The 26149-nt window shown below is 41.6% G+C and overlaps 1 protein-coding gene and 1 long non-coding RNA gene across 2 annotated transcripts in view; both read left to right on the forward strand.

Annotated features, from left to right (window-relative positions):
• LOC135518339 (ras-related protein Rab-3C-like) overlaps nt 1-14817 on the forward strand; it is a 65624-nt gene extending 50807 nt beyond the window's left edge. Inside the window, exons 4-5 of the mRNA XM_064943442.1 lie at nt 9582-9706; nt 10686-14817. Of these exons, the coding sequence (XP_064799514.1) occupies nt 9582-9706; nt 10686-10876 (316 nt within the window). The 3' untranslated portion in view covers nt 10877-14817. The remainder of the gene's footprint in view (nt 1-9581; nt 9707-10685) is intronic.
• Nucleotides 14818-15227: 410 nt separating this feature from the next.
• Nucleotides 15228-19196, forward strand: LOC135518340 (uncharacterized). The gene is made up of 4 exons (XR_010452143.1): nt 15228-15366; nt 18245-18306; nt 18481-18582; nt 18673-19196. It is a non-coding gene; the product is annotated as an uncharacterized LOC135518340 (long non-coding RNA).
• Nucleotides 19197-26149: the final 6953 nt, after the last annotated feature.

The following is a 26149-nucleotide window of genomic DNA, read 5'->3' on the forward strand; positions in this document are numbered from 1 at the left end:
CCCTGTTTTAGGTAAATTAGGATCACCACTTTATTTTAAGAATGTGAAATGTCAGAATAATAGTGGAGAGAATTATTTATTTCACTTTTATTTCTTTCATCACATTCCCAGTGGGTCAGAGGTTTACAGACACTCAATTAGTATTTGGTAGCATTGCCTTTAAATTGTTTAACTTGGGTCAAACGTTTCGGGTAGCCTTCCACAAGCTTCCCACAATAAGTTGGGTGAATTTTGGCCTATTCCTCCTGACAGAGCTGGTGTAACTGAGTTAGGTTTGTTGGCCTCTTTGCTTGCACACGCTTTTTCAGTTCTGCCCACACATTTTCTATAGCATTGAGGTCAGGGCTTTGTGATGGCCACTCCAATACCTTGACTTTGTTGTCCTTAAGCCACTTTGCCACAACTTTGGAAGTATGTTTGGGGTCATTGTCCATTTGGAAGACCCATTTGCAACCAAGCTTTCACTTCCTGACTGATGTCTTGAGATGTTGCTTCAATATATGCACATAATTTTCCTTCCTCGTGAAGCCATCTATTTTGTGAAGTGCACCAATCCCCCGTGCTTCACGGTTGGGATGGTGTTCTTCAGCTTGCAAGCCTCCCCCTTTTTCCTCCAAACATAACAATGGGCATTATGGCCAAACAGTTCTATTTTTGTTTCATCAGACCAGAGGACATTTCTCCATAAAGTACAATCTTTGTCCCCTTGTGCAGTTGCAAACCGTAGTCTGGCTTTTTATGGCTGTTTTGGAGCAGTGGCTTCTTCCTTGCTAAGCGTCCTTTCAGGTTATGTCGATATAGGACTCGTTTTACTGTGGATATAGATACTTTTGTACCTATTTCCTCTTGCATCTTCACAAGGTCCTATGCTGTTGTTCTGGGATTGATTTCCACTTTTCTCATCAAAGTACGTTCATCTCTAAGAGACAGAACGCATCTCCTTCCTGAGAGGTATGACGGCTGCATGGTCCCATGGTACCTTCAAGCGTTTGGAAATTGCTCCCAAGGATGAACCAGACTTTTGGAGGTCTCCAATTTCTTTTCTGAGGTCTTGGCTGATTTCTTTTGATTTCCCATGATGTCATGCAAAGAGGCACTGAGTTTTAAGGTAGGCCTTGAAATACATCCACAGGTACACCTCCAATTGACACAAATTAAAGTATTTTTGTTAAACAGAAAACCCAAACATATGGCAGCAGATCCACAAGGTCTGCCATGAGATGTGACTGTATAGTTCCCTTAAGGAAAAGCACCTTTAGTAAATCCGCTTTCTCTGTGAGAGCTTCCCATGTCTGGAATACACTGCCATCAGACACACATAACTGCACCACATATCACACTTTCACAAAATGCATGAAGACATGGCTAAAGGTCAATCAGATTTGTGAACATAATCCCCAGCGCTGTTTTGCCACTTTCCATGTTGTCTGTTTGTGAGGTGTGGAAACACTTTGTTGCTTTTATGAATTTTGTCTTGCTGCTTTTTGTTCTATGTTGCTCTGTCTGTATGCTCTGTCTCGCTTGTCCTATGTTGCTCTGCGTGTGCTCACTACTCAATGATTGTATATCTTGTAATTATTTTTAATAACCTGCGGTTGAAAATTAGCCAGGTGGCTAAAACCGGCACTTTTACTGAAACTTTGATTAATGTGCACTGTCCCTGTAAAAATAAACTCAAACTCAATTAGCCTATCAGAAGCTTCTAAAGCCATAACATCATTTTCTGGAAATTTTCAAGCTGTTTAAAGGCAGTGTCAACTTAGTGGATGTAAACTCACTGGAATTGTGATGCAGTTAATTATAAGTGAAATTATCTGTCTGTAAACAATTTTGGAAAAATTACTTGTCATGCACATCCTAACTGACTTGCCAAAAATATACTTTGTTAACAAGAAATTTGTGGAGTGGTTGAAAAAACAAGTTTTAATGACTCCAACCTAAGTGTATGTAAACTTCCGTCTTCAACTGTATCTCCCTTTCATAACACTGCACTAATCCATCAAATTTTCTCACTGTAAAGTGTAACCTGTGTGTTTGCTTGTTTACGTCCCTGTCTCCTACCCTGTTCCCTTTAACGCTGCTCCTGTTCTCCAGGACCTGTTCTCCAGGACCTGTTCTCCAGGACCTAGGGGTTCTGCCCATCACCCAGATGTGGATCCACCTGATGTCCTCCATTACCAAACACCCTCCAACTTTCCATTACATCAGCTACTGTTATTGTCAAGTTGTCATTATCTGCTAAGAAAGTTTACTGGGCTCATAATATGTGAGATACACGGATTAACTTAAAACACTAGCTCTGCAAACACTCAGAACAAAGAGAGCAGCAGTGCCTGGTCTTTGCAGTCTCCCTCTTCAAGTCCCCCTTCTGGGACTGGCTGCCTGTTGAGAAGTGACAGGCAGAACCTCCCACCCACACAGCAACCACCTCCTCTATATTCCACACACCAGAATTCAGTATTTTAGTCTATGAATGCCATGTGAGTGTACAAAAAAATCTGTGTAAATAAGTTAATGACACAACTATACCAAAAACTATGAAAGTTTATGTATTCAAATCTTAAATATTGGTGTTTCACAAGGTGTTCGTTATTGTAAATTGCAGTTGACTTGCATTGTTGACTTGCGCTGGGTTTGTGCCACACTTGCTAAAAAGTTTAGAAACACTGTCCAAGTAAACAAAAAACCAAACAATGGATTGCTGCTGGAATTTTGGATAATGGTAATTGGCCAGACAAATGACTGCAGTCTCTGCAATAACCGTCAGAATAGCAAAAAACTAAAACAAAATAAACACTTTTTTTACACACATTTTCTCCTCTCCTGGCTCATGTGCTTTTGCTGCATTGTGGGGGGTGTTGTCTAGGCAACCGGAACTTGTTTGCTCCAATATCTTACTTGTTTCAGCAAGGAGTGACAATCTTTCATCACGTTAAGAGTCCATGTTAACACAAAAACGAACTCAACCCCAGCGGTTCGTTGCACCGTGACGGGCTTCATCCATAACCGTCGGTTACATGGTTATACTGTAACTATGCAAGCCCTAATGGATAGGTGAAATATTGTAGAAATTCTAACTGACCGTTGGTTTCATGTATTGGCTCACTTAGGAAAGGAGACAAAGAAAGTAAATGACATAAGTATTGGGATTGGGGAAGACTCCTTGGCATTTCTAAAACCATTGAAGAGAATGCTGCTATTTGAAGACTTTCTGATATAAATGCTAAAGTCTCCTTCGTGTCAATGAACTCATGGCTTAACTGTGAGAAAAGCTCCACACAGTTTACAGAGTTGGTTCTTTAATAATCCAAATACATGGCAACAAACACTTTTTAGAGTGCTAAATAAGGAATAGTGTTCTTCTGGTCCACCAAACAGATCTATATTTGCACACAGGGCAACACTATAGCAATGCAATCCATCCTAATCGCATTGACCCAATGGACTCAGCGAAAAAAAATAACTATGAGTTTCTAGTAATGAATAATTGGGTGAAACAACAGACATGTTCAGTCCTATGATTAGTTCCAAATGGCACCCTAATCCCTATGTAGTTACCTACCTTTGACCAGAGCCCTTAGGCCAAAGGAAGTGCACTATATTTGGAATATGGTACCATCAGGGACAGAATCTATGAGCAATGTATCCTGATTCTTACTCCCATATATCATGAATCCTACCCCTATGTATCCATATTCCTACCCCCATTTATCCTGCTTCCTACCCCCATGTATCCTGAATCCTACCCCCATGTATCCTGATTCCTACCCACAAATTCTACCCCCATGTATCTTCATTCCTACCCCCATGTATCCTGCTTCCTACCCCCATGTATCCTGAATCCTACCCCCATGTATCCATATTCCTGACCAGCATGTATCCTGCTTCCTACCCCCATGTATCCTGAATCCTACCCCCATGTATCCTGAATCCTACCCCCATGTATCCTGCTTCCTACCCTCATGTATCCTGATTCCTACCCCCATGTATCCATATTCCTGACCAGCATGTATCCTGCTTCCTACCCCCATGTATCCTGAATCCTACCCCCATGTATCCTGCTTCCTACCCTCATGTATCCTGATTCCTACCCCCATGTATCCTGATTCCTACCCCCATGTATCTTGATTCCCCCCCTATCTCTAACCCTGCTTTTCTATCTCCATCCTTGCTCTCTCTCTCTCTCACTCTCTCTCTCTCTCTGGGCAGACAGCATTTGCTCTGTGTTGTTTATGTTGTGTACAGTTGGGGCTGGTATTGCTCTTCACCCTCACGCCCACAATAGCACCCTACCATATTCCTCTCTCCGGCAGCCACGATGTTGCCATGGCTCCAGGTTACAAAATGCTCTGTAATACGTTTTAATAATAATAATAATAATAATAGTATTTATTTTGAATATAATACAGTGTTTATTTATCAGAGTACAGCGCTGTGACTCCCAAGGTATCTTTGAAGCACCTTTTAAATGATTCAGTTATGTCGCTGGTGCTTTTTTTAAATCAAGACTTTCAGGTAATTAAACCCTCAAGGGTTCTGTATAAAATGTTTACGTGAGGTTTATGTCCCTTATTGGGCTTGAGGGACCAGTAGCACAGATATCAAAACATTTTAATCAAAGAATGTTTCAATGTGATTCCCAAATGGTTTTGTGACACCATCAGAGGAGAACGTCCTCTGGGCATTAGTTTATGAAAACTTTGAAAATGACAAATCTAGGTTGGGGTAATATAATCCTTATCCTAACAGAAATATGCTGGGAACAAGAAATAGTCAACATGGAACATCCCAAGTGTTATTGTCACTGGAGTAACCTGTTACAGACTAGAGAACACGAGGACCTCGTCTTCACCCTGATGTAACCTGTTACAGACTAGAGAACACGAGGACCTCGTCTTCACCCTGATGTAACCTGTTACAGACTAGAAAACATGAGGAACACATCTTCACCCTGATGTAACCTGTTACAGACTAGAGAACATGAGGTCCACATCTTCACCCTGATGTAACCTGTTATAGACTAGAGAACACGAGGACCTCGTCTTCACCCTGATGTAACCTGTTACAGACTAGAGAACACGAGGACCTCGTCTTCACCCTGATGTAACCTGTTACAGACTAGAGAACACGAGGACCTCGTCTTCACCCTGATGTAACCTGTTACAGATTAGAGAACACGAGGACCTCGTCTTCACCCTGATGTAACCTGTTACAGACTAGAGAACATGAGGTCCACATCTTCACCGTGATGTAACCTGTTAGACTAGAGAACACGAGGACCTCGTCTTCACCCTGATGTAACCTGTTACAGACTAGAGAACACGAGGACCTCGTCTTCACCCTGATGTAACCTGTTACAGACTAGAGAACACGAGGACCTCGTCTTCACCCTGATGTAACCTGTTACAGACTAGAAAACATGAGGACCTCGTCTTCACCCTGATGTAACCTGTTACAGACTAGAGAACATGAGGTCCACATCTTCACCCTGATGTAACCTGTTACAGACTAGAGAACACGAGGACCTCGTCTTCACCCTGATGTAACCTGTTACAGACTAGAGAACACGAGGAACACATCTTCACCCTGATGTAACCTGTTACAGACTAGAGAACACGAGGACCTCGTCTTCACCCTGATGTAACCGGTTACAGACTAGAGAACACGAGGACCTCGTCTTCACCCTGATGTAACCTGTTACAGACTAGAGAACACGAGGACCTCGTCTTCACCCTGATGTAACCTGTTACAGACTAGAAAACATGAGGACCTCGTCTTCACCCTGATGTAACCTGTTACAGACTAGAGAACATGAGGTCCACATCTTCACCCTGATGTAACCTGTTACAGACTAGAGAACACGAGGACCTCGTCTTCACCCTGATGTAACCTGTTACAGACTAGAGAACACGAGGACCTCGTCTTCACCCTGATGTAACCTGTTACAGACTAGAGAACACGAGGACCTCGTCTTCACCCTGATGTAACCTGTTACAGACTAGAAAACATGAGGACCTCGTCTTCACCCTGATGTAACCTGTTACAGACTAGAGAACATGAGGTCCACATCTTCACCCTGATGTAACCTGTTACAGACTAGAGAACACGAGGACCTCGTCTTCACCCTGATGTAACCTGTTACAGACTAGAGAACACGAGGAACACATCTTCACCCTGATGTAACCTGTTACAGACTAGAGAACACGAGGACCTCGTCTTCACCCTGATGTAACCGGTTACAGACTAGAGAACACGAGGACCTCGTCTTCACCCTGATGTAACCTGTTACAGACTAGAGAACACGAGGACCTCGTCTTCACCCTGATGTAACCTGTTACAGACTAGAAAACATGAGGACCTCGTCTTCACCCTGATGTAACCTGTTACAGACTAGAGAACATGAGGTCCACATCTTCACCCTGATGTAACCTGTTACAGACTAGAGAACACGAGGACCTCGTCTTCACCCTGATGTAACCTGTTACAGACTAGAGAACACGAGGACCTCGTCTTCACCCTGATGTAACCTGTTACAGACTAGAGAACATGAGGAACACATCTTCACCCTGATGTAACCTGTTACAGACTAGAGAACATGAGGTCCACATCTTCACCGTGATGTAACCTGTTACAGACCTACTCATTCAAGGGTTTTTCTTTATTTTAACAATTTTATACATTGTAGAATAATAGTGAAGACATCAAAACTATGAAATAACATATATGGAATCATGTAGTAACCATAAAGTGTTTAACAAATCAAAATATATTTAGCATTTGAGAATCTTCAAAATAGTCACCCTTTGCCTGATGACAGCTTTGCACACTCTTGGCATTCTCTCAACCAGCTTCATGAGGAATGCTTTTCCAAGAGTCTTGAAGGAGTTCCCACATATGCTGAGCACTTGTTGGCTGCTTTTCCTTCCCTCTGCGGTACAACTCATCCCAACCCATCTCAATTGGGTTGAGGTCGGATGATTGTGGAGGTCAGGTCATCTAATGAAGCACTCCATCACTCTCCTTCTTGGTCAAATAGTCCTTACACCTTCTGGAGGTGCGTTGGGTCATTGTCCTGTTGAAAAATACATGATCGTCCCGCTAAGTGCAAACCAGATGGGATGGCATATCGCTGCAGAATGCTGTGGTAACCATGCTGGTTAAGTGTGCCTTGAATTCTAAATAAATCACTGACAGTGTCAAGAGCAAAGCACATCCACACCATCTCACCTCCATGCTTCACGTTGGGAATCATACATGCGTAGATCATCCGTTCATCTACTCCGTGTCTCACAAAGACATGGCGGTTGGAACCAAAAATCTCAAAATCGTACTCATCAGACCGAAGGACAGATTTCCATCGGTCTCATGTTCATTGCTCGTGTCCATTAGTAGTGGTTTCTTTGCAGCAATTTGACCATGAAGGCCTGATTCACGCAGTCTCCTCTGAACAGTTGATGTTGAGATGTGTCCCTGTGAAGCATTTATTTGGGCTGCAATAACTCTAATGAACTTATCCTCTGCAGCAGAGGTAACTCTGGATCTTCCTTTCCTGTGGCGGTCCTCAGGAGAGTTAGTTTCATCATAGCGCTTGATGGATTTTGCCACTGCACTTGAAAAACTTTCAAAGTTTTTGAAATGTTCTGGATTGAAATAATGATGGACTGTCATTTCTCTTTGCTTATTTGGCTGTTCTTGCCATAATATGTAGTTGGTCTTTTACCAAATAGGGCTATCTTCTGTATACCACCCCTACCTTATCACAACACAACTGATTGGCTCAAACGCATTAAGAAGGAAATACATTCCATAAATGAACTTTTAACAAGGTATACCTGTTAATTGAAATGCATTCCAGGTGACTACCACATGAAGCTGGTTGAGAGAATGTCAAGAGTGTGCAAAGCTATCATCAAGTCAAAGAATCTAAAATGTATTTTGATTTGAAGAACATAAAATGTATTTTGATTTGTTTCACACTTTTTTGGTTACTACATGATACCATATGTGTTATTTCATAGTTTTGACGTCTTCAACATTATTTTACAATGTAGAAAATAGTAAAAATAAAGAAAAACCCTTGAAAGAGTAGGTGTGTCAAAACGTTTGACTGGTACTGTATATATACATGCATTCCGAAAGTGTTACGAACCCTTCAGATTTTCCACATGCGTTTCAGCCTTATTCTAAAATTGATTAAATACATGTTTTTCCTCATCAACCGACACACAATATCCCATAATGACAAAGTGGAAACGGGTTATTTGAGATGTTTCTACAACTTGATTGGAGTCTACCTGTGGTAAATTAAATGGATTGGACATGATTTGGAAAGGCACACATCTGTCTATATAAGGAACCACAGTTGACTCTACAGAGCAAAACCCAAGCCATGAGATCGAAGGAATTGTCCGTAGAGCTCCGAGACAGGATTATGTCGAGGCACAGATCTGGGGAAGGGTACCAAAACATTTCTGCAGCATTGAAGGTCCCGAAGAACACAATGGCCTCCATCATTCTTAAATGGAAGAAGTTTGGAACCACCAAGACTCTACCTAGACCTGGCCACCCAGCCAAACTTAGCAAGAACACAACGGTCACTCTGACAGAGTTCCTCTGTGGAGATGGGAGAACCTTCCAAAAGGACAACCATCTCTGCAGCACTCCACTAATCAGGCCTTTATGGTAGAGTGGCCAGACGGAAGCCACTCCTCAGTAAAAGGCACATGACAGACCGCTTGGAGTTTGCCAAAGGTCATCTAAAGGACTCTCAGACCATGAGAAACAAGATTCTCTGATGTGATTAAACCAACATTGAACTCTTTGACCTGAATGCCAAGCATCACTTCTGGAGGAAACCAGGCACTGCTCATCACCTTGCCAATCACATCCCTACGGTGAAGCATGGTGGTGGCAGCATCATGCTGTGGGGATGTTTTTCAGCGGCAGGGACTGAGACACTTGTCAAGATTGAGGGAAAGAGGAATGGAGCAAAGTACAGAGAGAACTGTGATGAAAACCTGTTCCAGAGTGCTCAGGACCTCAGACTGGGGCGAAGGTTCACCTTCCAACAGAACAATGACCCTAAGCACACAGCCAAGACAACACAGGAGTGGTTTCACAACAAGTCTCTGAATGTCCTTGAGTGGCCCAGCCAGAGCCTGGACTTGACCCGGATCGAACATCTCTGGAGAGACCTGAAAATAGCTGTGCAGCGACGCTCCCCATCCAACCTGACAGAGCTTGAGAGGATCTGCAGAGAATAAAGGGAGAAACTACCCAAATACAGGTGTGCCAAGCTTGTAACGTCATACCCAAGATGACTCGAGGCTGTAATCGCTGCCAAAGGTGCTTCAACAAAGTACTGAGTAAAGGGTCTGAATACTTATGTAAATGTGAAATATCAGTTGTTTTTTTATACATTTGCAAAAAGGACAAATCGGTGTTTACTTTGTCATTGTGCAGTATTGTGTGTAGATTGATGAGGGAAAAAATGATTTAATCCATGCAATTTTGGGAATTTGGGAAATGTATGGGAATTTGGAGATTCAGTGATTGAATGGCTCTGTCCTGTGCCATCACAGGTCCACCCAGATTAAGACGTACTCATGGGACAACGCCCAGGTAATCCTGGCGGGGAACAAGGCTGACATGGAGGAGGAGAGAGTGGTGTCAGTGGATAGTGGTCGAATGTTGGCCGAACAGCTTGGTGAGTGGACAACTTCGCTGTCAATCATATCCTCCTCAAATCAGTACTCTCAGAAAGGGACACACCCTGGCTGGAGAAATAGGTTTGACTCAAATATGTTGGGTAAGTGTCATGTTGATATCAGTGGATGATTTATTAGAATGTCCAAACTGGCATGTCTAATTTTGTAGAAATGTAAGATTCAGTCTGCATCAATTTAATGTAGTATTTGATGGTAAACTTTTAATGATAACATTACAAACTTTTTACTGGGTTATTTGAGAAGGTCCAAAAAACGAATCAGGAATTTCAAGAAAGGGATCTAGTACACATCCCAAAACCTAGTCCGGAAGTCTAAGGAAGTTGGTGCAATTCCATAAAATGTTTTACATTTATTGAAAACAGTAACTCCCCTTAATGTACTCTGAGCATTTCATTACTTAAGGACCAAGATTTTCTTTTCAAAATATCTTCTGAATTTTCCTGATTGTATTATTGTTAATGGTTTTCATCAAACAGCGACGATAGGTTCAATATACTGTAGGTCACGCAAAAGTGTATGTGGTGTTTAGTTTTTATGACGCAGAATGATAATGGGTTTATGAGACAGCCTGAGCACACCTCTGCCATGCATTATTAATTAGAGCCTTCACTAGGCTCCTCTATTGCTCGGCCATAATTAAACACTTCTAATTGGCTGACACCAACACACTCCAGAACGGCGCCGCACTCAGCCTCTTTCTTATTGGTGGAAAGAGCACAGAACGCTAAGAAATCAGTGAAGCAATATAATAATACATATCTAAATATTTTCTAAAAAGGTCACTGAATATACACACACACACACAAAGATGCACGCACGCAGAGACAGAGACGCACACAGAGACGCACGCAGAGACAGAGACGCACGCAGAGACAGAGACGCTCGCAGAGACAGAGACACATGCAGAGACAAAACCCTGATATCTCCCTTCTCTGCCTGACCCTTTCTATCTCTTAGGGTTTGAGTTCTTCGAGACGAGTGCCAAGGACAATGTCAACGTAAAACAAACATTTGAGCGTCTCGTCGACCTCATCTGCGACAAGATGTCCGACAGTTTAGAGACTGACCCGTCTGTCACCACAGGAACGTCCAATGCTAGGCTAACTGACAACCCTCCTCCCTTGCAGCAGCCCAACTGCGGTTGTTAACCAGGAAAATTACAACAATCTAAGACGTATGAGATTGCCAAAATATTGTATTATCCCTTAGGTAGATCTGTAATACCTTAAATTGTATTATTCTTCATATCTGACTTCTGATGTGCCTAGTACATTTTTTCAGATTTTTTTTATGTTTCAAATTGTCTGACACATGTTGTACGTTCACAAAACTGAAAAATAGACATGTACAGTAATGCCATGTCAGTATGCGATGACCATGAATCACTAATGCCACGTCAGTTGGTACATTTATCTATTTATTTATATAAAACAGAGATACAGGATCTTCTATATACTATATTAACCAGAGAAAATAGTGTGTTGATTATGGAATGCTCTGTCAATGACATGATGATCTGTGTATGGTTAAGTTGCCAGTTCCCTCTTGCATATCCTGTATTTCTTCCCTCCCACTATTCCTAGTGTGTGTGTGTGTGTGTGTCACTTTTAAGCATTGAACATTACCGTAAAAAGTATTACCTACCTTACAAAAGTGATGCCTTTCAGTTAGTTGTTTGTATATTGTTTCATATTTTTTCCATCACCACACTAGATGTGAAACCCATGTGATTATCTGTGGTTAGAATGGACCAATGTGATTATCTGTGGTTAGAACTCATGTGATTATCTGTAGTTAGAATGGACCAATGTGATTATCTGAGGTTAGAATGAACCAATGTGATTATCTGTGGTTAGAATGGACCAATGTGATTATCTGAGGTTAGCATGAACCAATGTGATTATCTGAGGTTAGAATGAACCAATGTGATTATCCAAGGTTAGAATTAACCGATGTGACTATCCGAGGTTAGAATGAACCAATGTGATTATCTGTGGTTAGAACCAATGTGATTATCTGTGGTTAGAACCAATGTGATTATCTGTGGTTAGAACCAATGTGATTATCTGTGGTTAGAACCAATGTATTTCTCTGTGGTTAGACAGATGCATGGCTTTATTCTCAGGATATTAATAAAGTAGTTTGTTCAGAGACTGGATTAGCTGCCATAGTATAACAGTTGTCTAATATTAACATGTACAGTACTATATTGTAGGATAGGTAGGTAGTCATGATAATAATGCCAGTGTGGTATTTAACAGTTTACTTTATTAAATAAGTGGTTCATTTAATGTGGCTGTAAAGTGGTATGATTACTAACCCAATGACTGCTGTTTGAAAACAGTATGTATCTGTGAGTGCAGAGAACAGTTTCTGATGTGTTTCTCAATGTTATATCTATGTACAAGCAATGGTCTGTGCAATACTGCCAACTGGTCAGTCTTCTGGAGTAACTAAGACCTAATCATTTCTGCAGTGCGGAATCCATTGTAGGTCATCCTCAGTTGTCAGCCGTACGTTACAGTCTGGGTTTACGGATGTCCTCAAATGGGTTCCGTACTGAAGTGCTAGGTCCAGTGCTGCGACTGTTAATGAAATGGTCCTAAATTAAACAGCAGAAAGCTCATAATAATGCCAGTTCCTGGAAAAATACAGATTGAGAGACATTGTGAGACATACAGAGAACCCAAGGAGAGGTCCCAGACAACTATTTCAGGGATGTGAGTCACGGCATCAATATTTCAAAAGTCTGACCTGACTTGACTACAGGATTAAGAATAAGGAGCCACTTCCATAATTCATACCATCTCATTCTCTGGACTTCACCTCAAATACTTTTTATTAGAGACACTCCTTCTGACATTATTCACCATTCATTTACTGTACTTGCAGTAATGTTTTACTTCTGTTTTCGACTTTGTTACTTTTCTATTGTTATAGAAAAGTTCCCTTGAAGAAACCAGAGACAGTTATCCTAAATGGACCCCTATGTGCCAATGTGCTATAAAACAAATAGAAAGGAAGCTGTGTTTAGGTGTTGTGAGATTATTTTGTGAAAAAGGGTATGCTACTATTAGCTAGACCAAGTGTCATGCCAAATAGTGTCTTGTAGAAAATGCTGCAATCGATTGTTGCACTTGTGAAAACGAACTGCCTCTGAATCGTTGCATTTTCAGTAGCAAACAATTTTCAGCAGCACACTTGCATGAAATTGTGCAAGATCTATTTCTATATATCTATATCGGTATACTTATTGTATTGTATTTGTGCACCTTCAGGTCTCGTCTTGAGGTGCAATGGGCCAATAAGTGCAATATTTTAAAAGCCTATTTCTCTGTGAATAGCCATCAGTCTGTGCCATGCATAACTGTTAGGATTGAATTCCTTTTTACGAGTGGTGTGTGAGTAGGGGTTCAATGGGCCAGTGGCGTAGTGGAAAGTCTCCTACTTTTGTAGCAGAAAACGTAAGATGAGTCCTAATAGTGGAACAAGAGAAAGCAAGTTCCGATGTCTTCCCAACTGAACCCCAGTGGGCATGATTGTGATGTGTGATAGTGAGAAAATGCAGCCTGTCAGAAAGCCAAGTCATTTTCTCACAGTGTCAACACTGTTATCTAAAGACGGGAAACCTCTCTAGATGGTTCCGCTGCCAAGACAGTTGTCGACAAAGTGGTAGAGAGAATGCTGTACGTGTGAATGAGAGAGAATTCTATGTGTGATTGGCTGCCTCCCCTTGTACATTCATCCACCTCCTTGATGAAATATATCCTATTTGTTGTTTTATAGACTTCAGCATGTGTACAGCTTTATATTGTGTTTTCTGGTGCAGTAACAACAGCCCTCTTAGTATGCGGGTCCCAAGATATTGAAGTGTTGTCTGTTCAGCTTCTGTGAAACATCGAGACAGAGATGAAGCCTTACTACGGTATATGCAGTATGGACAGAAACAAGACAAACTGGTTAATAACAGGTCACTTTAGCCTTTGTTATTGAATAAGTCATAAACGGCATTGTCATTCCATTTATAACACATGTAACGGATGTGAAACGGCTAGCTTAGTTAGCGGTGCGCGCTAAATAGCGTTTCAATCGGTGACGTCACTTGCTCTGAGACCTTGAAGTAGTAGTTCCCCTTGCTCAGCAAGGGCCGTGGCTTTTGTGGAGCGATGGGTAACGATGCTTCGAGGGGGACTGTTGTTGATGTGTGCAGAGGGTCCCTGGTTCGCGCCCGGGTATGGGCGAGGGGACGGTTTAAAATTATACCGTTATACACACAAAAAGAGAGAGAAAAAAAAAAAGAGAAACAGCGTACTTCTCTGTATACCAGGGGCTCTAATGATAAAACACTAATGATCAAATGTTGACCCCCTTGACCCCTCTTAGGTTAATTGGCACTCTACTATGTACAGTACGGTGTCCTTGACAGCAGGTCACTTTCCCTTCACCTTTTTGAAACAATTGTTTGTAGTGCGCTGCTCCTCGGTCTGGCATTTTCTGCTTTGTGGACGTGGAGAAGCCAGTTCAGAGATCCTAGCCTGCCCTATTCTGCCGTCGCATCTGTTCAAGCGTAACGCCAGCTGCTCACCTCACCAATATTCTCTGGGACCTTTCCTCCATGTAGACCAACACAATTAGAATTCAAGCGGTGAACAAACCCTCAAAAGCCTCTCACAAATTCCCCATACAACTGCTAAATGTTGTTTTCTCCTGTTGTTCTTTCACACGTTCTCAACATGTCTGTACTGTAGCTGGGAGTGTTTGAATCGGACCATCTCTTCGGCTGTAGAGACACACTGGTAGTAATAAAACGTGTCAATGGAGTGTCTGGTTAAAAAAATAAGTCAAGTGGTTTCTTTGAATTCTTGATTTGTATAATAGCTATCCTATAACAGAAAATGTTTGCTGTATCTCTTTTGAGTCTTCAGATGGACCTAAACTGATAATAGATCATTGTACCATTATAGTGACCTACAGTATTCTATTTTCCTTGTATGAACTACTCATGAGCTGGATATTTACTTTTATGTGTATATGACATGATGTATTACACAGGTGTTTTCAAGATGACAATAAAAATATACCAATTGTATTCTTGTGTATTTTTTTTGGGGGGGGGGGGGGCAGTTTGTTACAATTTCAATGGTTTCAAGAATGGGGGAAATAAAAATGCATGGCATACCCAGATGGTTTCTTTGTCTCGCTGGCACTGTACGTCTGCCATCTGCTGGAGAAAGAAGTAAGAAAGCAATTTACCTACACCATATTCTTACTATATTCTTGCCGATTAAGCTTCATAGTTATTAGACCATTCTAATTGGTAATGACAATTTACAATTTCAGCCTTTGCCCTTCTTGTAATCATATTACTACATACTATTGTCATCTGAGTTAAGGTATCTGTTATTTTTCATGGTCATATTTTGTTGAGTCAGCATTGCCAAAGAAGGCCCTATTGAATACCACATCACAGTTCTAATACCCATAAAATCTAGCGGTAAAACCCGGAAATGGTTCCAATCGTTTTTTTCACCATTGATTTTTGCGTCAGGGATTTTAGACCTTCATATAAGGCCTGTGTTTTGTGTAGGCTTACCCTGGCGTGACGTTTTTATAACCGCGCAAATCTCTCTCGGACAAGGTAACTTTCGCCTGTAATTAGCCCCCCAAAAAACGAAATGCTAATTAGACGCTAATGTGGCTATCATACAGAACTACACATGTTGTGGCAAGCTTTGACGTCATTCCTCAAGACACATTTCTCTATGCAAACTCATCTCAAGTAGCAAGTAGATATTATAGTCTTATTAGTTTCTTTTGTAAATAATTTAGTATTTGTCGTGTGTGTTCATTAAAAAAAACATTTTTCAAAATACATAGCTAACTACTTTAGCATGTTTTAATTACTTGAATCTTGGCCTTTGTAGCGAACCAGCTAACCTTTGTACTCTCCGTCGATCAGAAGCAAGGATGTTTCTGTGCTACAGTAAATACCTGTTTGTAACCACTACTCTAAGTACACACTACTCTCTGTAAGCGAGAGGCATCACTGGAGCCATGTGATAATGTAAGCCCTGTTTGCGAGCTGCGAACAAGCAATGTTGGTTAGGTCAAAGATCTGTGGTTAGCTAGGTGCATATGGAAATATGCTCGATAGCCGCCGTCTGAAGTTAGGTGTACAACGCACGTGGCAAACTAGCCTGACACAGCAGGGAAATTGTACCTTAACAAACATCGCATGTCACAGATTTAAGACCTGAATGTAGAAATCGTGGTCTGCTGGCCAGTGCCCAAAATATTTAAATGACATCCCTGCATATCATTCATTTTCAGATGATCCCCCTATCACTGTTGGTCATCCTCAGTGGCCTTACGGAGTTTTAACTTTCCTGTTGAGAAGTAGAAGTACAGTCATATAGCTCATCTCAATACTTCACCTTTTCAGGCAAAGGGCATCCTAGAGTGTCCTGGTCATCTAGTTGAGCATTCCAGATAATTCCTCCATCACAGCAGAAATGTGTCTCAGGAGGGGATGACTGCTGTTTTACAGGCTCCTAACCAACTGTGCTTTTTTCCCGCAACTTATTTTTTTAAATTATGTTGTACATAATGTTGCTGCTACGGTTACTCACCTCGAACTGGACAATGATGTTTTTCTTTAAGAAGTTCGACACAAAGGAAATACTGCTTTCTCGAGACCAGGTCCAAATCCCTGTCATTTGCGTGAAGAAAAGATGGAGAAAAGGCAGAGGAGGTTGGGCGAGTGAGTAAACCTCCACTACCATCCATACAATTGGCCAACCTGCAATCATTTGAAAAAAAATTGAAGATCTACAATTAAGACTATCCTACCAACGTGACATTGAACTGTAATATGTTATGTTTCACTGAGTCGTGGCTGAACGATGACACATAATATAGAGCTGGCTGGGTTTTCCATGCATCGGCAGGACAGGGAAACTACTCTGGTAAGATGAGGGGGTTTCTGTCTATTTGTCAATAACAGCTGGTGCGTGATGTCTAATATTAAAGAAGTATCGAGGTATTGCTCTCCTTAGTACCTCATGATAAGCTGTGCAGGCCACACTATCTGCCAAGAGTTCTCATCTATATTATTCGTAGTCGTCTGTTTACCACCACAAACCGATGCTGGCACTAAGAGCTCACTCAGCAAGCTGTATAAGGCCATAAGCAAACAAGAAAATGTTCATCCAGAAGCGGCACTCCTAGTGGCCGGGGACTTTAATACAGGCAAACTTAAATCCAATTACCTAATTTCTACCAGCATGTAGAAATGTACAACCAGAGGAAAAATATCTCAAGACAACCTTTACTCCACACACAGAGACACATATAAAGGTCTCCCTCACCCTCCATTTGGTAAATCTGACTATAATTCTATCCTCCTGATTCCTGCTTACAAGAGAACTTAAGCAGGAAGTACCAGTGACTCGCTCAATACGGAAGTGGTCAGATGTCGCGGATGCTACGCTACAGGACTGTTTTGCTATCTGTAGTGGGGCTGTAGTGGAGCGGGTCGAAAGTTTCACGTCTTTGGTGTCCACATCACCAACAAACTATCATGGTCCAACCACACCAAGACAGTTGTAAAGAGGGCACAACAGCAGACTGAAAAGTTTTGGCATGGGTTCTTAGATCCTCAGTTATACAGCTGCACCATCGAGAGCATCCTGACCGGTTGCATCACCGACTGGTATGGCAACTGCTCGGCATCTGACCATAAGGCGCTACAGAGGGTAGTGCGTACAGCCCAGGACATCATTGGGGCCAAGCTGCCTGCCATACATGACCTATATACACTAAACGGTGTCAGAGGAAGACTCAAAAAATTGTCAAAGACTCCAGTCACCCAAGTCATAGACTGTTCTCTCTGCTACCGCACTGCAAGCGGTACCGGAGTGCCAAGTCTAGGACCAAAATGCTCCTTAACAGCTTCTACCTCCAAGCCATAAGACTGCTGAACAATTCATCAACTGGCCACCTGGACTATTTACATTGACCCCCCCCGCCCCCTTTGTTTTTATACTGCTGTTTATTATCTAAGCATAGTTACTTTACCTACATGTACAAATGACCTCTACTAACCTGTTCCCCCACACATCGTATCGGTACCCCCTGTATATATCCTCGCTATTGTTATTTTATTGTGTTACATTTTATATTTATTTTTTACATTTTGTTTATTTAGTAAATATTTTCTAAACTCTTTCTTGTTTTACATTTTTGGTTAAGTACTTGTAAGTAAGCATTTCACGGTAAGTTTGTATTTGGGCCCATGTGACAAATAAAATTAGATTTAATTTGAGATGTCCCATCCACATAGTAAGATTTTCGATGTGCAGATAAACCAATTCCAGTCTATTTTACCGTTACTTTCATCAAGTGTGGGTTATGGTATTTTAATGTAAATGTTACTGTTTTAGTAATCAACTTAGCTAGCTAGTAAAAGTACCTTTTTGTGTGTGTGTGTCTTTCAAATGTGCGGACCGGAAACCCAGTGACGACACTCGGGTCTGTAGCTGCCATTTTCCGTTGGATAAGAGAAATGGTACCAGAAAAGGTAGGTCATCATCATGACAGAAGAGGAAGATCCAGTCTGTTGATTGGGAAACAAACAATGAGGCATGAGGATTAGGTGTTGAGTTTGATAAATAATGTGTTTTCTGTCCAGATAAAAATGGAGATACAGCATTAAAAAGACTGACCACTCACCAAATGTCTCTTTGTTGTCCAGTCCAACAGGAGTGCATCCCTCAGACTGTATGATGCATGGACATCCTGTGTCAGTGTGATCCACTTGTGGAGACTACAGCTGATCGAGCCTGTGAACGGACAGGTCAGTAACTCATCAAATATGATAGAATATTGTGTAAAACATTTAATTTGTAGATGCATGACTTTATGTCCCCTTTTCCCAATGTTTTAGATACGAGGCGTGACATGCTGAAACATCAGGCTCACCCCACGAGAAGCAGTAAATGATCAACGCCACCCTCAACAAGGAGATCTGCTGGAAGTGATTTAAATCAAATCAAATGTTTATTTGTCACATACACATTTACTCTCACTCTGGGGTTAAGACGTCATTTAAACATTACAGATATAAATTCCCACTGTGCCCATGATACAATGCGATGTGAATTGTGTTGTACTACTGAATGAAACGGAGGAGGTGCACTCAGACCATTCTGTGTCAGTGTGATCAGGTCGCAGTTGTAAATGAGAACTTGTTCTCAACTGGCCCCACTTCACAGACATCATCCCATCTAACGACTGATCCGAGGACCCTTTTTAGGAGCAACGGAGGACAAGTGCAGTTTTTCCATAAACCATTTAATTGATAAATTGGGATTTTATTGCTTAACATATCAGTCATATAGTGGGAAGGATCCTATAAATTTAGACTGTGAATGCATGTACCACTGAATAAATAAATACTGTGCCTCTGAAGATTTGCCACATGATTGGTTTCAAATTCATCTCCAGTGATCATAAGGTAAAATAGTTCTAAAACAATTCACTCACATTAACATCTGGGGTGGCAGGTAGCCTAGTGTTAGAGCGTTGGACTAGTAACTGGAAGGTTGCAAGTTCAAACCCCCGAGCTGACAAGGTACAAATCTGTCGTTCTGTCCCTGAACAGGCAGTTAATCCACTGTTCCTAGGCCGTTATTGAAAATAAGAATTTGTTCTTAACTGACTTGCCTAGTTAAATAAAGGTAAAATACAACCTATATTATTCATTACAACCTTCCAATATAAAATATGTATTACAGTACAACCTACCATTATACAATATATTATACAACCTACCAATTTACAAGATGATATGCATTACAACCTACCATTATACAAGATGTTAACCATACCTACCTTTATACAATATATTGTACATTACGACCACGTTATACAACCTTCCATTCATTATACAAGATGTTATACAACCTACCACTATACAATATGTTATTCTACCTACCATTACCTACCATTACGACAGCAACGATTAAAACATTCCCAAACCAGAAACCAGCATTAATTTCCCACGTGAACCACTGCTTTTAACCAAGGCAAGGTGACCAGAAACATAACCGAATACAAACAGTGTAGCTATTCCCTCCGCAAGGCAATCAAACAAGTTAAGCGTCAGTATAGAGACAAAGTAGAGTCGCAATTCAATGGCTCAGACACAAGAGCTATGTGGTAGGGTCTACAGTCAATCACGGATTACAAAAAGAAAACCAGCCTTATCGCGGACCAGGATGTCTTGCTCCCAGACAGACTAAATAACTTTTTTGCCCGCTTTGAGGACAATACAGTGCCACTGACACGTCCCGCAACCAAAACCTGCGGACTCTCCTTCACTGCAGCCAATGTGAGTAAAACATTTAAACTTGTTAACCCTCTCAAGGCTGCAGGCCCAGACGGCACCCCCAGCCGCGTCCTCAGAGCATGCGCAGACCAGCTGGCTGGTGTGTTTACGGACATATTCAATCAAACCTTATCCCAGTCTGCTGTTCCCACATGCTTCAAGAGGGCCACCATTGTTCCTGTTCCCAAGAAAGCTAAGGTAACTGAGCTAAACAACTACTGCCCCTTAGCACTCATTTCCGTCATCATGCAGTGCTTTGAGAGACTAGTCAAGGACCATATCACCTCCACCCTACCTGACACCCTAGACCCACTCCAATTTGCTTACCGCCCCAATAGGTCCACAGACGATGCAATCGCAACCACACTGTACACTGCCCTAACCCATCTGGACAAGAGGAATACCTATGTGAGAATGCTGTTCATCAACTACAGCTCAGCATTTAACACCATAGTACCCTCCAAACCCGTCATCAAGCTCGAGATCCTTGGTCTCTACCCCGCCCTGTGCAACTGGGCGACTTCCTGACAGACCGCCCCCAGGTGGTGAGGGTAGGTAACAACATCTCCACCCCGCTGATCCTCAACACTGGGGCCCCACAAGGGTGTGTTCTGAGCCCTCGCCTGTACTCCCTGTTCACCCACGACTGCGTGGCCATGCACGCCTCCAACTCAATCATCAAGTTTGCGGACGACACTACAGTGGTAGGCTTTATTACCAACAACACGAGACGGCCTACAAGGAGGAGGTGAGGGCCCTCGAGTGTGGTGTCAGGAAAATAACCTCACACTCAATGTCAATCAAACTAAGGAGATGATTGTGAACTTCAGGAAACAGCAGAGGGAGCACCCCCCTATCCACATCGATGGGAGAGTAGTGGAGAGGGTAGTAAGTTTTAAGTTCCTCGGCGTACACATCACGGACAAACTGAATTGGTCCACCCACACAGACAGCATCGTGAAGAAGGCGCAGCAGCGCCTCTTCAACCTCAGGAATCTGAAGAAATTCGGCTTGTCACCAAAAGCACTCACAAACCTCTACAGATGCACAATCGAGAGCATGCTGTCGGGCTGTATCACCGCCTGGTACGGAAACTGCTCCGCCCACAATCGTAAGGCTCTCCAGAGGATAGTGAGGTCTGCACAACACATCACCGGGGGCAAACTACCTGCCCTCCAGGACACCTACACCACCCAATGTCACAGGAAGGCCATAAAGATTATCAAGGACAACAACCACCCAAGCCACTGCCTGTTCACACCACTATCATCCAGAAGGCGAGGTCAGTACAGGTGCATCAAAGCAGGGTCCGAGAGACTGAAAAACAGCTTCTATCTCAAGGCCATCAGACTGTTAAACAGCCATCACTAATATTGAGTGGCTTCTGCCAACATACTGACTCAACTCCAGCCACTTTAATAATGGAAATTGATGTAATAAATGTATCACTAGCCACTTTAAACAATGCTACTTAATATAATGTTTACATACCCTACATTACTCATCTCATATTTATATACTGTACTCGATACCATCTACTGCATCTTGCCTATTCTCTTCTGTACCATCACTCATTCATATATCTTTATGTTCATATTCTTTATCCCTTTACACTAGTGTGTATAAGGTAGTAGTTGTGGAATTGTTAGGTTAGATTACTCGTTGGTTATTATTGCATTGTCGGAACGAGAAGCACAAGCATTTCACTACACTCGCATTAACATCTGCTAACCATGTGTATGTGACAAATACATTTGATTTGATGATCTACAACCTACCATTATACAAGACGATCTACAACCTACCATTATACAAGATGATCTACAACCTACCATTATACAAGATGATCTACAACCTACCATTATACAAGATGTTATACCTCCTACCATTATACAAGATGATCTACAACCTACCATTATACAATATGATATACAACCTCCCATGTGTCTGTGTCATTCATAAAGAGGTTAAGATACAGTGAATCTGCAAATGTAGGTCCACAGTTGGATTTGAATTTTAGGATTTGTCTTTTTATTTTTTAACTATACAAGATGCTATACTACCTACCTTTATACAAGATGTTATACAGTCTACCATAAACAAGATGATATACAACCTACCATAAACAAGATGATACACAACCTACCATTATCCAAGATATAACCTATGTAACCAACAATTAAGTACCAGAGCCTGATGGTCTTCCACATCTATGAACACATCATTATTAATGAACTGATAGACCCCTGACTACCGTTAAATGAGTCTCTTAAGGATGACACTCTTGCTGAGATACAAATTGGTAGTTACGTCTGCTTTCCTCAAACCAGAGATATCAGCAGTAAGCTATCTATGTACCTTCTATAGACACATGTCCCTGTTAAATTGATGTGGTAAGATTCAGGGTGAATAGATTATTCATTGGGGTTGCTGTAAATGAGAATGTGCTCTCACTCAGTCAACTTACCTGATAAACTTGCCTTGTTCCGTTCAGCTCCGAGTGAAGCAAAGGTGCCCAATGGTGCATCTCCAGCTAATTATGTTGGGTGCATGTCCAGGGAACTTTGCTCTGGTTTATGTCCAGGGAACTCTTTTCAGGTGTATCTTCCTTGACACGGATTGAATGTAGCCCTAAAATACGGTACATTTTCAGATAATCTATTATGTCTTCCTCGATAGTCTCTTGGCCCAGCACTACAGCCCCATGAACTGCAGTTTGAGGTCTGTCAGTTCCATTTATTCATCACAAGATGGCGCTACTGATCAGCAAGCATGGATAAACTCAATATACTCTCATCACCTTCCTCTACTGTGCTTCACTCTTGGTTCACGCGCACTGTTGGGACATGCCTTGATGGCCACACCGAGTTGCCATCTCACTTCTGACACCAATGTGGAGAATTCTACAAGTTTGCTAGGCGTTGTACTGAGGTCACTACAACAGTCTTTAACAGTCCTCCGACACTGCAGTGTGGTCAGATGAAATTAGGAATTTACTCATAATCATTTGTTTTTGTTCATTGAGCTCATGATCAATTTGTTAATTGAGCTCTAGTGCTTTAATAACTCCAGAAATAACATTTTTTTTAAACCAGGTAAGACAGTTAAGAACAAATTCTTATTTACAATGACAGCCAAACCCTAAACCAGATGACGCTGCCCTATGGGACTCCCAATCACGTCCGGTTGTGATACAGCCTGGAATGGAACTAGGGTCTGTAGTGACAGCTCTAGCACTGAGATGCAGTGTCTTAGACCACTGTGATACAGCCTGGAATGGAACCAGGGTCTGTAGTGACAGCACTAGCACTGAGATGCAGTGTCTTAGACCGCTGTGATACAGCCTGGAATGGAACCAGGGTCTGTAGTGACGCCTCTAGCACTGAGATGCAGTGTCTTAGACCGCTGTGATACAGCCTGGAATGGAACCAGGGTTTGTAGTGACAGCTCTGGCACTGCAATGCAGTGTCTCAGACCGCTGTGATACAGCCTGGAATGGAACCAGGGTCTGTAGTGACAGCTCTGGCTCTGCGATGCAGTGTCTTAGACCGCTGTGATACAGCCTGGAATCAAACCAGGGTCTGTAGTGACAGCTCTGGCTCTGCGATGCAGTGTCTTAGACCGCTGCACCACTCAGGAACCCTGATCAACCCATGCTTTTATTTATCTGTTGCACATAAAAAGTTGTATTTTCTGCTTTATATTTACGACTGGGGTTCAAAGCATGATCTACAGTTCCACCCAAGTGACAGTTGGAGACGAGATCCATGAAAATACAACAATCCTTTTTTTGTTTGAAGATGAGGGAACAGATTGGCAATCTGAAGACTAAAGGACAAATAAAGCATCATTTGAAACTTGGCAGTTAAAAGTGTCCCTTTGTATGTCATCAAAAATACAATAATAATGAATAATGAATAATAATTGCCACCATCAGGTTTGGTCCAGTGCTGTTAAAATCTACATATGTGTCAGAGAGGTGACTATTTCTAGAGAGATGCTGCAATGAGACACTGCATTGCCACCTGGATCATATTCCGTGTGGATCATCAACAGGAACCATAGAAATGCAACTAGAAACGTAATGTATACAAAGGACACACGTCTCTCAACTGAAATTGAGAGCCATGTCCACTCTGAACATTACATGTATATATGTAAGGTTCATCGTGCTGTACCTCAGGTGTGCAGCTGTGAAAATATAGTTAATCTTCTGTCAGCCAAAGTATCTGGCTATTGCTTTTTCCTAAGAGTTGACTTAGCTAGATGTGTTCATTGCTTTTTCCTAAGAGTTGACTTAGCTAGATGTGTTCATTGCTTTTTCCTAAGAGTTGACTTAGCTAGATGTGATGTGTTCATTGCTAAGAGTTGACTTAGCTAGATGTGTTCATTTTTCCTAAGAGTTGACTTAGCTAGATGTGTTCATTGCTTTTTCCTAAGAGTTGACTTAGCTAGATGTGTTCATTGCTTTTTCCTAAGAGTTGACTTAGCTAGATGTGTTCATTGCTTTTTCCTAAGAGTTGACTTAGCTAGATGTGTTCATTGCTTTTTCCTAAGAGTTGACTTAGCTAGATGTGTTCATTGCTTTTTCTAAGAGTTGATTAGCTAGATGTGTTCATTCCTAAGAGTTGACTTAGCTAGATGTGTTCATTGCTTTTTCTAAGAGTTGACTTAGCTAGATGTGTTCATTGCTTTTTCCTAAGAGTTGACTAAGATTGCTTTTTCCTAAGAGTTGACTTAGCTAGATGTGTTCATTACTTTTTCCTAAGAGTTGACTTAGCTAGATGTGTTCATTACATTTTTTCCTAAGAGTTGACTTAGCTAGATGTGTTCATTGCTAAGAGTTGACTTAGCTAGATGTGTTCATTGCTTTTTCCTAAGAGTTGACTTAGCTAGATGTGTTCATTGCTTTTTCCTAAGAGTTGACTTAGCTAGATGTGTTGACTTAGCTAGATGTGTTCATTGCTTTTTCCTAAGAGTTGACTTAGCTAGATGTGACTAGATTGTTCATTACTTTTTCCTTTGACTTAGCTAGATGTTGACTTAGCTAGATGTGTTTGTATTGTTTTTTCCTAAGAGTTGACTTAGCTAGATGTGTTCATTGCTTTTTCCTAAGAGTTGACTGAGCTCGATGTGTTTGTATTGCTTTTTCCTGAGTAGACGTGGTTAGATGTTAGCTAGTCACTTTAATAATGCAATTTTAATAATGTTTACATATCTTGCATTACTCATCTCATATGCATATATTGTATTCAATACTATCTATTGCCAATTATCCTGTGCCGCTCTGTCATTGCTCATCCATATATTTATATTTATATATTCTTATTCCATTCCTTTACTAAGATTTGTGTGTATTAGGTATTTGTGGCGGAATTGTTAGATTACATGTTAGATATTAACTGCACTGTCGGAACTAGAAGCACAAGCATTTTGCTACACTCACATTAACATCTGTTAACCATGTGTATGTGACCAATAAAATGTTATGTTATTTTATTTGTTGTTTGTATTGCATTTGACTGCATTGAATACTGTGTGTAGATCCAAGAAGGTGTGGGTTTCATGACAACAGGAGTGATTCTACATACCCTGCCCAGAAACTGCAGCCACAGATTAACAAAGGAGAATAACTGTCTTAGCCCCAGCACTTTCTACAGTAGGCGTCATCACAGAGACCATGTATGGGTTGAAATGCCCTGCCCTAAAACGTATGTCTCTCTAAAGCAGATGTAAGAGGAAAAATGCATACTCACACACACAACCATGTACAATCGTAGCCCCCCCCCCCCCCCAGGGGACAAATACCAGTGGTGTTCTGTTTTTTTCTCCCTTCTCCTGGGTCATATTCATTAGTGAACATCGTAGCAAAATGTATTGAAACGGAAAACGAAAACACATCTTCCTTGTTGGAAAAGTTTAAGTAGTCCCTCCCCGTTTCAGTCTGTTTTCTTCTGTTTGGTGCCTAGTGAATGCAACCCTGGTATCGTTAGGCTCACTCCCCTATGAAAAAGCTCTGAGGTGACGTTTCATA

Source organism: Oncorhynchus masou, chromosome 28, assembly GCF_036934945.1.
Source record: "Oncorhynchus masou masou isolate Uvic2021 chromosome 28, UVic_Omas_1.1, whole genome shotgun sequence".
NCBI classification, from domain to species: domain Eukaryota; kingdom Metazoa; phylum Chordata; class Actinopteri; order Salmoniformes; family Salmonidae; genus Oncorhynchus; species Oncorhynchus masou.